General features: G+C 49.4%; 1 protein-coding gene across 1 annotated transcript in view; it reads left to right on the forward strand.

Annotated features, from left to right (window-relative positions):
* Positions 1-1,587: 1,587 nt before the first annotated feature.
* Positions 1,588-13,318, forward strand: part of POLN (DNA polymerase nu) — a 560,717-nt gene continuing 548,986 nt past the window's right edge. The window contains exon 1 of the mRNA XM_082249983.1: positions 1,588-2,025. Within this exon, the coding sequence (XP_082106109.1) occupies positions 1,690-2,025 (336 nt within the window). The 5' untranslated portion in view covers positions 1,588-1,689. The remainder of the gene's footprint in view (positions 2,026-13,318) is intronic.

Raw genomic sequence — 13,318 nt, forward strand, 5'->3', positions numbered from 1 at the left:
ATAACGGTGTTTTTTGATACACTTTTTACAAAATAAACACAATTTTTGTACTGTACCTCTCTGTGTCTTAATTAGATCACCCCCAAAAGGCTTTCTTTTTCTACTGGGCTCTTCCAGTACAATTTATTGTATTGCGTTATTTTAACTGACAATTGCACGGTTATGCGATGCTGTACCCAAATAAAATATGTATTCCCCCCCCCCCCCCCCCACAAATAGAGCTTTTCTTTTGGTGGTATTTGATCACCTGTTTGATTTTTTTTTTTTTATTTATATTTTTTGCGCTATAAACAAAAATAGTGCGACAATTCTGAAAAAAATATATATTTTTTACTTTCTGCTATAGAAAAAAAAATGTAAAAATGCAAGTGTTTCATAATTTTAGGCCAATTCGTATTCTGCCACATATTTTTGGTAAGAAAACCCCCCAAAAAGTGTATATTGATTGGTTTGCGCAAAAGTTATCGTGTCTACAAACTAGGGGATAGATTTGTCTTTTTAATTATTAAATTTTTTTTTTTTTAGTAATGGCGGCGATCAGCGATTTTTAGTGGGACTGGGACATTGCGGCGGACAGATCGAACACCTAACTGATATTTTTGACACTTTTGGGGGGACCAGTGACATTACTACATTTACTCAGTGCTAAAAATATGCACTGTTACTGTACTAATGACACTGGCAGGGAAGGGGTTAACACCCGGGGCGATCAAAGGGTTAAATGTGTCCCTAGGAGGTGCTTCCTAACTGTGTGTGTGATGGGCTTATGGAATAAACACAGAGACCTGTGTTCCTAAATAGGAGGAACACAGAAGCCCTGTGTTCATTGCTGACAAAACAGCGGTCTAGCGTGTTTACAACGGAAGACGGCCGTTCTGTCTTCACAGGGAGCAATCATGGATGCCCGGCAGCAATCAAGTCCGCCGGACCCGCAGATAAGCTTCCCCTGTGGCGAATGGGTGCGCGCCCCTACTCGCGGTCCTGCGAAGCAACGTACAGGTACGCCGTTTCACGTGAACGAACCGACCTGCGGTTGGTTGGCAAGTGGTTAAAGGCTCAGGAATCCTTTACAGGTGTTTTGAGTTAATTAGCGGATTAGAGTGTAACACCATGAGTCTACAATATTGAACTTTTTCAAAATATTTTAATTTTCTGAGATATTGAATTTTTGGTTTTCACTAGCTGTAAGCCATAATCATCAAAAGGAGAAAAAATAAATGCCTGAAATCTATCCCTCTGTGCGCAACCCATCTATATAATATAAGAGTTTCACTTTCTGAATTGAATTACTGAAATAAATTAACTTTTAGATGATATTCTAAATTTTTTGAGATGCACCTGTATAAGCATCTCTAAAATATATATTACCTTTGTCAGGTTATAATTAACACCAAGTAAGTGTAAACATGGGTTTAATTAATGTAATTAGCACCATCCAGGAATAGTGCGAATATATTCTGATTTAATATTGTAAAATATATAATTTGATTGACTAAGCCCCATAACTCATAAATACAATATTATTTGTTTAAATGAAGGTCAATATTTATTTATTTTTATTTATTTATTTTTATTTTTTTGCAGCCTGTCGTTACTGAAAATTGGAGGAAATCTGTAATTGTTTCTACACATTTGTCTCCAAGTGTATTACCTAACAGCAGGTTTGCTCCGACTGTCACTCAACCATCCATGAAAGTCTTCTTAATTTCAGAGCAAGATAAAGGACACGCTCAGGGTGCTACAAATGTGGGATTAAATACTATTACACATGAAAACGCAGAACGTTTGCCAAATACCAATGATGAGTTAAAAAGTCAGCCAGGTATATGCTCCTCAGAACACAAAGTCATGAAGACCTTCACAGGAAAGAGTGACACGCTTGTTAAAGGTGAAATTAAGTTCTATAGCGTAGAATCCCTGAGCCAGGAGGAGCAGTATCAATTACTTGAGGAAACTAAACAAGCTAAAACCCTGGTATTGACTATGATGTTTCACAATGGATCATCACAGCTTAGTGTCTCTAAGGTCAGTGTTCTTTCCTCTCATAACTGAAATGTAGCTTTTATAGTAAACTACATCTGCTTTGATAGAATACTCAAGCAAAAATTGCCTTTCTACTTTTAGAATAGAACAGGGTCAGAATGTCTGTTATGAAGTTGTCACCTGTCTGTGTCCCCCGCCTGAGAAATTCCACCTTACTTCCTGTGCTAGAAATCTTCCATTTCTTTGGCATCTCTTGGTGTTTTCTTTTCATCCCTCCCTGCTGCCTCTTGAATATGCCTCCTTATAGGTGTACGCAACCTATTGCATTAGGGTGTGCACCACAAAGCTCAAACACACATGCCCGTGTGTGTGTGTGTGTGTGTGTGTGTGTGTATATAAAGAAACACACATGCTTATAAAAAAAAATGTAATCAAACAATTTAAAATGTATTCAAACATGGACAGTATCAGTAGAGCAGTGGATGGTGTCAGTCAGTAAAGCAGTGGACAGTGTCAGTAGTTTTTATTTATTTTTTTTTTTTACAATTTTATTATATTTTAAATAATTTTTTTATTTTTTTGTACAATTTTTTAAGGGGAGGCTTTGGTGAAATATCAGGGGTGAATGGGATCTCCCAGTCCCTTGATCTGTAGCCTCAGCTGCACTGGACAGTGAATGAATGGGAAGTGCTCCGTGTTGAGCTACCTTCTTGTTTATTTGCAAACCGAACCATAGTAAACACCGAGGGGTTGTGCGAGAAGCAGAGGGACTCTGTGCCATACTAGGTGATTAGAATGTGCCCAGGCACAGACCATGCGCACGTCTATGTGCCTCCTTATTTTCACCATTTTTCCTGTAAAATGTTTTTTTCTCTTTCGTTCATTGACAAACACAGCTCCAGAATTTTCCTGACCATTGGGATATGCTGCCCTCTACAGGAGTAGGACACTTGGCAGGAAAAGGATTTACCACACCTATTGGGCAGTCCCAGGGGGTATACTCCCACTTCCTGCTATAGGAATTCAGTTTTTTTCTGCCTAGTCAGGGGTAAGGACCTAGTTCCTTGCTAGGATCTCCGGTCCTGGCATTTTTTCATTTTTAAACCATTTTTTTTCTATCTTATTATTTTATGTTCCTGTGAGATCTACAATTAACTGCTGGACTGGGCGACGGACTGGATATTCTAGATCCTTCCGATCTCCCCAGTCCAGCCAGTGAGTGCATGTAGACCTCAGCTCCATGTTAGATCCATGCTAGATCGGCCGCGACATAGCCCCACCGGACGGACGGACGGGGGGGTGGATTCTGGCCTGCGAATTAAACGTCTCGCGAGGTGCTCAGGCCTGAGTCGCAGTATGCCTCCTGATGGCAGCACCTCCATTCCGATGGAGAGGTGGTCTGCCTGGAGTGGTGCCTACCCGAAGGTATGGTGAGTAGTAGGGATAGCCCACCACTGCGTCAAAGTACCCCATTATCAGTGGGTCCTACACTATCCATAAAAAAGGGGTGAATCCAGCCTCTCTTACCCTTGGAGATAACACTCCTTGCTGGGAAGATGTGCTAAGGCACTGCAGGGGACTCCTCCTATATCTACTTGATAGAGGACACCAATAGAGTACAGGTGTGTGTGGGGGATGGGATGCTCAACCTCATAAGTCTGGTCAGACCGAATACATAATAAACAAGCAAAAAATTGGGGGAGCAAACCATGAACATGTATATCTAAAGCCGGTGCAGCTATGGACCAAGCAACATGTATATTAAAAAAGAATAGCGCAACCATGCAAAAGAAATGACTATTAAATATGGAGACAATCCATAAATAAAAATGGGGGTTTAGTCCCACCATATGGCCATATCGTGCTCAAGCCCACCACTGCGTCAAAGTACCCCATTATCAGTGGGTCCTACACTATCCATAAAAAAGGGGTGAATCCAGCCTCTCTTACCCTTGGAGATAACACTCCTTGCTGGGAAGATGTGCTAAGGCACTGCAGGGGACTCCTCCTATATCTACTTGATAGAGGACACCAATAGAGTACAGGTGTGTGTGGGGGATGGGATGCTCAACCTCATAAGTCTGGTCAGACCGAATACATAATAAACAAGCAAAAAATTGGGGGAGCAAACCATGAACATGTATATCTAAAGCCGGTGCAGCTATGGACCAAGCAACATGTATATTAAAAAAGAATAGCGCAACCATGCAAAAGAAATGACTATTAAATATTTTTTATTTATGGATTGTCTCCATATTTAATAGTCATTTCTTTTGCATGGTTGCGCTATTCTTTTTTAATATACATGTTGCTTGGTCCATAGCTGCACCGGCTTTAGATATACATGTTCATGGTTTGCTCCCCCAATTTTTTGCTTGTTTAGTAGTAGGGATAGACCGCTATGGGTTTTCAGGGCCGATACCGATATTTTGGCCATCACATATCGGTATCGGCAGATATGGGCCGATATTTTCTACATTTAAAGTTTTGAAAAATAAAGACAATTTTTGACACAAATCTGGTACTGAACATGTTCATTTTTGTTTAATGCTTAATGGCTGGCTTGCTGGCACCCTGTGGTGGGTGGCTGGCTGTCTGGCACCCTGTGGTGGGTGGCTGGCTGTCTGTCTGCCACCCTGTGGTGGGTGGCTGGCTGGAACCCTGTGGTGGGTGGCTGGCTGTCTGGCACCCTGTGGTGGGTGGCTGGCTGTCTGGCACCCTGTGGTGGGTGGCTGGCTGTCTGGCACCCTGTGGTGGGTGGCTGGCTGTCTGGCACCCTGTGGTGGGTGGGTGGCTGGCTGACACAGGGCCTGTGGGTGGCTGACTGGTACAGGGCCTGTGGGCGGCTGGCTGGTACAGGGCCTGTGGGTGGCTGGCACCCTGTGGTGAGTGGCTGGCTGTCTTGCACGCTGGGGTTGGTGGCTGGCTGGCACCCTGTGGTGGGTGGGTGGCTGTCTGTCTGCCACCCTGTGGTGGGTGGCTGGCTGGAACCCTGTGGTGGGTGGCTGGCTGTCTGGCACCCTGTGGTGGGTGGCTGGCTGTCTGGCACCCTGTGGTGGGTGGCTGGCTGTCTGGCACCCTGTGGTGGGTGGCTGGCTGTCTGGCACCCTGTGGTGGGTGGCTGGCTGACACAGGGCCTGTGGGTGGCTGACTGGTACAGGGCCTGTGGGCGGCTGGCTGGTACAGGGCCTGTGGGTGGCTGGCACCCTGTGGTGAGTGGCTGGCTGTCTTGCACGCTGGGGTTGGTGGCTGGCTGGCACCCTGTGGTGGGTGGGTGGCTGTTACAGTGCCTGTGGCTGGCTGGTACAGGGCCTGTGGGTGGCTGGCTGGCTGGTACAGGGCCTGTGGGTGGCTGGCTGGCTCGCTGATACAGTGCCTGTTGCTGGCTGGCTGGTAAAGGGCCTGTGGGTGTGGGTGGCTGGCTGGCACCGGGCTGCTGTGAGTGGGTGTATGGCTGTGATACACTCCCGCAAGACTAGTCCCGACTCCAGACGAGGCTGTCCAAGGCAAAGGAGGCGGCCTAAGAAGGCAGAATGACGTCACAAAAATATCGGCCAGTTCCGGGGCTGATACCGATATTTCGGGAAAAGTGCATATCGATAATCGGTCTATCCCTACTGAGTAGTGTCCCCCCTTCCCTGGTGGCCTGTCGAGGTGGACGCGGGCTCATCCCTGGGACTGTCGGACCCCCAGGTTTCCCTCCTTTCCACATTGAGTCTCCACCCATATGTCTGGGTCTCCTGTGGATCACCCCCATCTACCCACACCTAGCTTGTCCCTCCTCTCCCCCCCCCAGGGGGTGGCCATACCTGATCCAGATCACCTGTGGGGTGTTGATCGGGCGATAGGGGCTGGGGGCGCGCCACCGGCAGCCGAACGCGCGCCGCCGGCAGCCGAACGCGCGGTTTTATGGGGTGCTGTACTGGTGGGGGCTACTGCCAGGCCCCCCTTTACTGGCCGAATGTCCCTTGGTGTCCCCTGTGGGTCCCGGGAGCCACATGGGTCCGCCATTTTGCTGTGGACGGCTGACTGTATATACAGTGGCCGTGTTTGTGTATTTCGGCGGCCATTTTCTTAGTGTTTCCCATTGACTAAAGCGGCCATGTTTTTGGAGCCTTGGGGGCAGATTGTGGTGGTGACCCTCCAGTGACTGACTCATTGGTGTACAGCATAGCATACAGCACTCTGCTTTGACCAGGGTGGTGAGTGATTGTGGGGATACTCCTCTCTCTGCTATAGCAGCGATTCAGCTGTGCTGCGAATTGTAGTGCTGCCAGCGTGGTGGCAGGGGTCACTTGGCAGTGTTTTTTTTACTATTTTTGCCCTGTGGTTCTCTGACTAACTTGGAGTCCCTGGAGCAGATTTCACCCCCGGATCCCAGCTTTGAGGAAGCGGGCCCTTCTGGGTCCCGGTCGACCCCGTCTGCAATGGCCGCGGCTCTGGAGTCCTTAGTGTCCAAGGTTGATATGGTCCTACAAAAGAGGTCCAACAAAAAGCGTCCACCACTTTCACCTGCCTCCTCTGTCTCCTCAGATTCTGAGTCTGATCACCCTTCTGAGTCTGCGTCCATATACCCTGAGTGCTCTGATAGTGAGGATAATTCCTCTTCCACTACAGCCGCGCATGAAAAAGCGCTGGTGGATGCACTGATTGTATCAGTGCGGAAAACTTTAAAAATGGAGGATGCAGCTGTCGAAGGCGCCGGTCACCTTTTGGCACCAGAAAATCCTCTAAAGCCGCAAAGGTTTTTCCTTTTCCTGCTTATTTTGACAAAATTGTCGCAAATCAGTGGGGTTGCTCTAAACACAATGTGGTGGTTCCTAAGCGTTTCGCTAGGTGGTACCCCTTTAAAGAGTCCCTGTTAAAAAAGTGGACAATCCCGCCTTTGGTGTATTCTCCGGTTACCAGACTGAACAAATCCAGTCTGATTCCCATGGAGGAGTCTCCGGCCTTTAAAGACTCTTTTGATAGGAAGGCTGAGACCTTGATTCGGCACATGTTTACTATGGCCGGTTCGATCGTTAGGCCGGTGCTCACTATTGCCTTGGTGTCCCAGACCTTGACAGAGTGGGCTAAACTTTTGCACCAGGACCTTGAGGGGGAACAGCTTCCCCCTGCATTTGCAGAGCAGGCAGACCAGTTGGTCCAGGGGCTTCAGTTTTCTCTGTGGCGCCTCTCTGGATGCGGCTCCCTTCGTTTCCAGGGTGTCTGTGACAGCAGTGGTCCTTTGGCGCATGATATGGCTGAAATGCTGGTCTGCGGACCAAGCTTCCAAAAAGGCCTTGTTGGATCTCCCCTTCCTGGGGGATCCTCTGTGTGGGTCTTTCATGGATGAAATCATTAAGGGAGTCACAGAAGGGAAAAGTACTCTCCTCCCACAGTCTTCCGGGGACAGAGAGTCTTGTTGCAGACATGGTCCATTTTTCTCAGCTCATAAGCATTTTTTTCGTCCCTCAGGATCCAAATCCATTCAGAATGTCTCCAGAGGTTTCAAGAAGCCCTGGCCTGGTAAACCGATTACAGGTTCTTCCAGACCTGCAGAAAACCTTCCAACTTGCGTTTATCCCCAGACCGCCTGCATGATCTCTTCAGGGCGTTACAAGATTTGCTACTGCAATGGGTGATTGTACCGGTTCCAAGCTCGGAACATTTTCCGGAATTTTATTCAAACCTGTTCACGGTTCCCAGAAAGGAACGCAAAGTTCGTCCACTCCTGGACCTCATATCCCTGAACGGCTTTGTGCGGGTACAGAAGTTTCCATCCGTTCGTTGGTTGCATCTCTTCATCAAGGGGATCTTCTGGCCTCTATCGATATCAAAGACGCTTGCCTCCATATCCCGATATACGTAGGACATCAGCACTTTCTCCGCTTTGCCGTGGGCGAGGAGCATTATCAATTCGTGGTGTTACCCTTTGGTCTCGCTTCAGCTCCTCAGGTGTTCACAAAAGTGTTGGCCCCAGTGCTGGCATTGTTGCGACAACAGGGGATTGCGGTGCTGGGGTACCTGGACGAGTCTCCGACTGTTCTACAGGACAACCTGGCGGATTCTGCAGGAGTTTGGTTGGACTTTAAACTTCTAAAAGTCTGCTCTGGTTTCGTCCATCAAGTTGGACTATCTGGGTCTGACTCTGGACCTCAGCCAGGGTGTTTCTTCCGTTGGACAAGCTCCAGAAGCTGCAGGATGCTATTCGACTTCTGTTGTCCAGCAGTCTGTTGTCTCTCAGGAGTTGCATGCGGGTGGTAGGCCTGATGGTGTCGACCTTTGAGGTGGTCCTGTTTGCACAGTTCCACACGAGACAGGCAGAGAGAGATTCTTGCCACGTGGGACAAGAATCTGCAGTCTCTAGACAATCTGATCCTGCTGAGTTGGGGTACAAGAGGGTTTCTGATCTGGTGGCTTCGCTCTCGATCTTCGACAGGGAAAATCCTTCCTTCCCCTGTACTGGACGGTGGTCACCACAGATGCCAGCCTGTCCAGGTGGGGAGGTGTTTTGGGCACGGATGTGCTCAGGGGGTTTGGACTCTGGAAAAGTCCAGACTACCAATCAACGTACTGGAACTTCGGGCGAACAGACTTTGTCTGGCCCATTGGGGTGTCCGTTACGGATTCAATCAGACAATGCCACAGCCGTGGCATATGTCATTCACCAAGGGTTCACAAAAAATGTCCTTGTGTCTTGAGAAGTAGCCGGCATTCTAAGGTGGGTGGAACGTTTCATTCCAGTTCTCTCTGCCGTGCATATTCAGGGGGTGGAAAATGGCAGGCGAATTGCCTCAGTTGACAGGCCTTCGACCAAGGGGAGTGGTCTCCTTCATCCAGAGGTTTTTCACCAGCTGTGTTCCGGTGGGGAACTCCTGTGATGGACCTGTTGGCCTCTCGTCTCAACAGGAAGGTGCTGAGATTCGTGGCAAGGTGTCGAGATCCTCTAGCCGATGCTTGGGACGCACTGGTGGCTCCTTGGGCCAAGTACCATCTGTAATACGCCTTTCCTCCTCTCAAACTTATACCGAGACTTCTACAGAGAATCGAGACAGAAGGAATTCCGGTCATCCTTGTGGCCTCAGACTGCCTCGCCGTTCTTGGTAGGCGGATTTAGTACGGCTGGTCACCAATGTCCTTTGGGAAGACCTGTTGGCCCATAGATCGATCTTCTATCCTGCTTGACAGTCGCTGGCTTTAAAGGCTTGGCTGTTGAAAGCCAGGTGCTGAAGAATAAGGGGTTGTCTGACTCAATGATTCCCACTCTGTTAAAGGCTAGGAAACTTGTCTCTAGGAAGATTTACCATTGCATTTGAAAAGCAAATATTGCTTGGTTTGAGTCTCTGGGGGTTTCTCCCCATTCATTTTCGGTGGCTCAAATTTTGGCATTCCACCAAAAAGGCGTGGAACAGCGCCTGGCCCTGGGTACCATCAAGGGCCAGGTTTCGGCATTAGCGATTTTCTTTCAACGTCCTTTGGCTATGCATGCTTTGGTTCGCATCTTTGTTCAGGGGGTTCGCCTTTTGAAAATATTCACGAGATTGCTCTGCTTACGTTGTCCCAGAAGGTAGCCTTCTTGGTGGCAATTACTTCCGCACACAGGGTGTCCAAGCTGGCAGCTTTGTCTTGTCGTTCGCCTTCTCTGGTTGTTCGCAGAGATAAAGTGGTGCTTCGCCCTTGTCAGTCATTCCTTCCTAAAGGTTTTCTCTGGTTTTCATCTGAATGAAGACATTGTGTTGCCTTCTCTGTGTTCTAAGCCTAAACATCCTCTGGATGTGGTTCGGGTGATCAGGGTGTACCTGGCGGCAACCAAGTCGTTTAGGAAATCAGACTCCCTTTTTGTCCTTACAGTTGGACCTCGCAAAGGGTTGGCCGCGACCATTTCCGGTGGATCAGACAAACAGTAGTGCAGGCCTATTCGATTAAGGGTTAGGTTCCTCCTTTCCCTGTTAAGGCGCATTCTACACAAACGCTTAGTGATTCCTGGGCCTTCCGCCATCAGGCGTGAATAATGCAGGTTTGCAAGGACACCTGGTCGTCTGTGTTGGCATCTGTAGATGCTTCTTTTGGCCGCAAGATTTTGCAGGTAGCTGTTTAAGAGGACTTGATCCTCTTTGGGGGTGTATTGTTTTTTTCAGGGGAGCTCCAGTTGTTCCTAGTTGAGCTTAATGTTAACTGGTTGGCTAGGTTTAGCCTTTGGGAATTATTTCTGGTGTTTTTCCTAGCCCTCATTTTGACATCTTGTTTTGGACCTTCCAATGCTCAAGAAGATTTTGGAGCTGTGCCCGTCAATGAACGAAAGAGAACATTGGATTTTTGCCTTACTGTAAAATCCTTTTCTCTGATGTTCATTGACGGACACAGCACCCACCTCTCTATTGAGTTGAGTTATTTTTCTTCTGACACTGCTTGCAACAAAACGGAATGCCTATAGCAGGAAGTGGGATTATACACCCTGGGACTGCCCCATAAGCATTGTAAAGCTTTTTCCTGCCTAGTGTCCTACTCCTGTAGGGGGCAGCATAACCCAATGGTCAAGAAGATTCTGGAGCTGTGTCCGTCAGTGATCATCAGAGAAAAGGATTTTATGGCAAGACAAAAACCCAATTTCTCTTACGTCCTCTGACAGTCGCCGCCCCTCAATTAGTCTTCACCAATGGGTACACCTGAATCATCTGCGCTTACTACTGCACTTGCGACTTTGGCCTCCAAAGTAGAACTGTTGATGTCTGAACGGGCTTCTAGAAAAAGGCCCAGGCTTGCTCCCTAGTCTGATTCTGAGTTGGATATGGTTGCCATGGACAGTGCACCCCCTGAAGGGTCTCAGTCCTCTCAGTCGGAAGGGGAGGCGGAGGATGAGGAGGGGGATAATTCCCCCCCCCCCGCGGGACGGCCAGAGAACGCGCAGCTATGTCTGTGCTTATTAGTTTTGTTAAGGATACACTACATTTAGAGGATGAGCCCCACCCGCCGGGACCCGTAGAACCCAGAAAGCAGCACAGGTGTTTCCTTGTCCCGCTGAGTTTCACGAAACGGTGAACGAACAATGGCCCAATTTGAAGCGCAATTTTGTGGTACCAAATCGGTTTCAGTACCGTTATCCCTTTGCGTCTCCTACGGATTCGCGCTGGACCATGGCCACTAAGGTGGATCACACGGTGTCCAGGTTGAACAAGGCCACTCTTATACCCGCGGAGGATTCTCCGGTGTTTAGGGACCCTACGGATAGGCGGGTGGAATCTCTTACTCGCCACTCCTATATGGTGGCGGGTTCTTTGATGAAACCTATTTTCGCCTCTGTCATGGTCTCTCAGGCGGTGGTAGAATGGACCAAGGTGCTCCGACGCACCCTTGTGGCTGATTCCGCCCCTCTGGCTACTTTGGAGATGGTGGACCAGATTATTCAGGCTGTTCTATACCTGTGTGACGCGGCCTTGGATGAGGCCCCTTTAGTCTCACGACGATCTGCTGTCACAGTGATTATCCGTCGTATGGTATGGCTAAAGGGTTGGTCGGCTGACCAGACTTCCAGGAAGACGGTGTCTGATATCCCTTATGCTGGGAATGGCCTTTTTGGGGACTCCCTGGATGAATTGGTTAAGGGGGTCACTGGGGGCAAGAGCACTCTGCTGCCCCAAGCTCCCAAGGGTACGTTTTTCCGCGGTAAGCGGGGCCCTTCCTTTAAACCAAATCGGGGATCCTTTCGTGCCTTCAAGGCACAGGACAAGGGAAAATCCTTCAAAGGCCATGGTGGCCAGAAGAAGCCTTGGGCGGGCAAGTCCAAAGCTGCCCACGCTGGCGCGGCGGCCCAGTCCGCCTCGCCCTGAAGGGACGCTCTCACCCTTTCCAGGGGTGGGGTGACATCTGCGCGGTTTTCTCAAACCTTGGCTACTCCGGATTCCGGACAGGTGGGTTCAGGAAATCATTCGATCAGGTTACAAGATCAAATTCCTTTCGCGTCCAGCGGACAGGTTCTTTACCTCAAATCTTTGTTTGACCCCAGATCGTTTACAAGATCTTCAACGGGCGGTTCAGGATCTCCTCGCCCAGGGGGTGATCGTCCCGGTGCCGCATCGGGACAGATTTCGGGGGTTTTACTCGAATCTGTTCACTGTGCCCAGAAAGGAGGGCAAGGTACGTCTGATTCTAGACTTGAAGGCTCTGAACCGCTTCGTGCGGGTTCAGAAGTTCCGTATGGAATCCCTCCGTTCAGTGGTAGCCTCTCTGAGCCCGGGAGATTTCCTGGCTTCAATCGACCTCAAGGATGCGTATTTGCACATCCCCATATTCAAGGGTCATCAGAGGTACCTCCGATTCGCAATCGAGGAGGAACACTATCAGTTTGTGGCGTTACCTTTCGGCTTCGGCTCCAAGGGTGTTTACCAAAGTGTTGGCTCCTGTTCTGGCCCTGTTACGAGCGCAGGGAATTGCGGTCTTGGGATACTTGGACGATCTCCTGTTAAGATCGAATGCCAGCCCGAGTCTGTTGCGCGATCTGTCAACCACGGTTCAGACGCTCCAGGAGTTCGGGTGGACCATCAACATTCAGAAGTCGACCTTGTCCCCTTCTGTTCGCCTCCCTTACTTGGGGATGGTCCTGGATTCCGCCCAAGCAAAAGTCTTTCTGCCGGAGGACAAGCTCCGGACTCTTCAGGGCCTGCATGCGGTCCCTGGGGTTGAAGGTGTTGGCCTTCGAGGCCATACCGTTTGCACAGTTCCATACACGGTCTCTTCAAGTGGAGATCCTGGCCAGATGGGACAGGCATCCTCATTCATTGGAAAGGAGGATATCCTTGAGTCACCAAGTCAGAGAGGTTCTTCTGTGGTGGCTCCAGTCTCCGGCTCTGGTGGAGGGGAAATCCTTCCGGCCATTGTTGTGGGCGGTGATCACCACAGACGCCAGCCTGTCGGGCTGGGGTGGCGTTCTGGGCACTCTGTCTGCCCAGGGCACTTGGTCGGAGGAGGAATCCTCCCTGCCAATAAACATCTTGGAACTGCGAGCGATCAGACTGTGCTTGCTCCGTTGGTCGGATCATCTTCGGGGCCGCCCTGTGCGGGTGCAGACGGACAACGCCACTGCGGTGGCTTACATCAATCACCAAGGAGGCACCAGGAGTGCCCAGGCGGCCCAGGAAGTGACCAACATTCTGTCTTGGGCCGAGACGCAGGTCCCGGCGATTTTGGCAGTTCACATTCCAGGTGTGGAGAATTGTCAGGCCGATTATCTGAGCCGCCAGACCCTGGACCAGGGGGAATGGTCCCTACACCCGGAGGTGTTTCAGATGCTGTGTGCGCGATGGGGATCCCCGGATGTGGATCTGTTCGCATCGCGGCTAAACAACAAGGTGGGAAG

Source organism: Pelophylax lessonae, assembly GCF_965119305.1.
Source record: "Pelophylax lessonae genome assembly, chromosome: 1".
Taxonomy (NCBI): domain Eukaryota; kingdom Metazoa; phylum Chordata; class Amphibia; order Anura; family Ranidae; genus Pelophylax; species Pelophylax lessonae.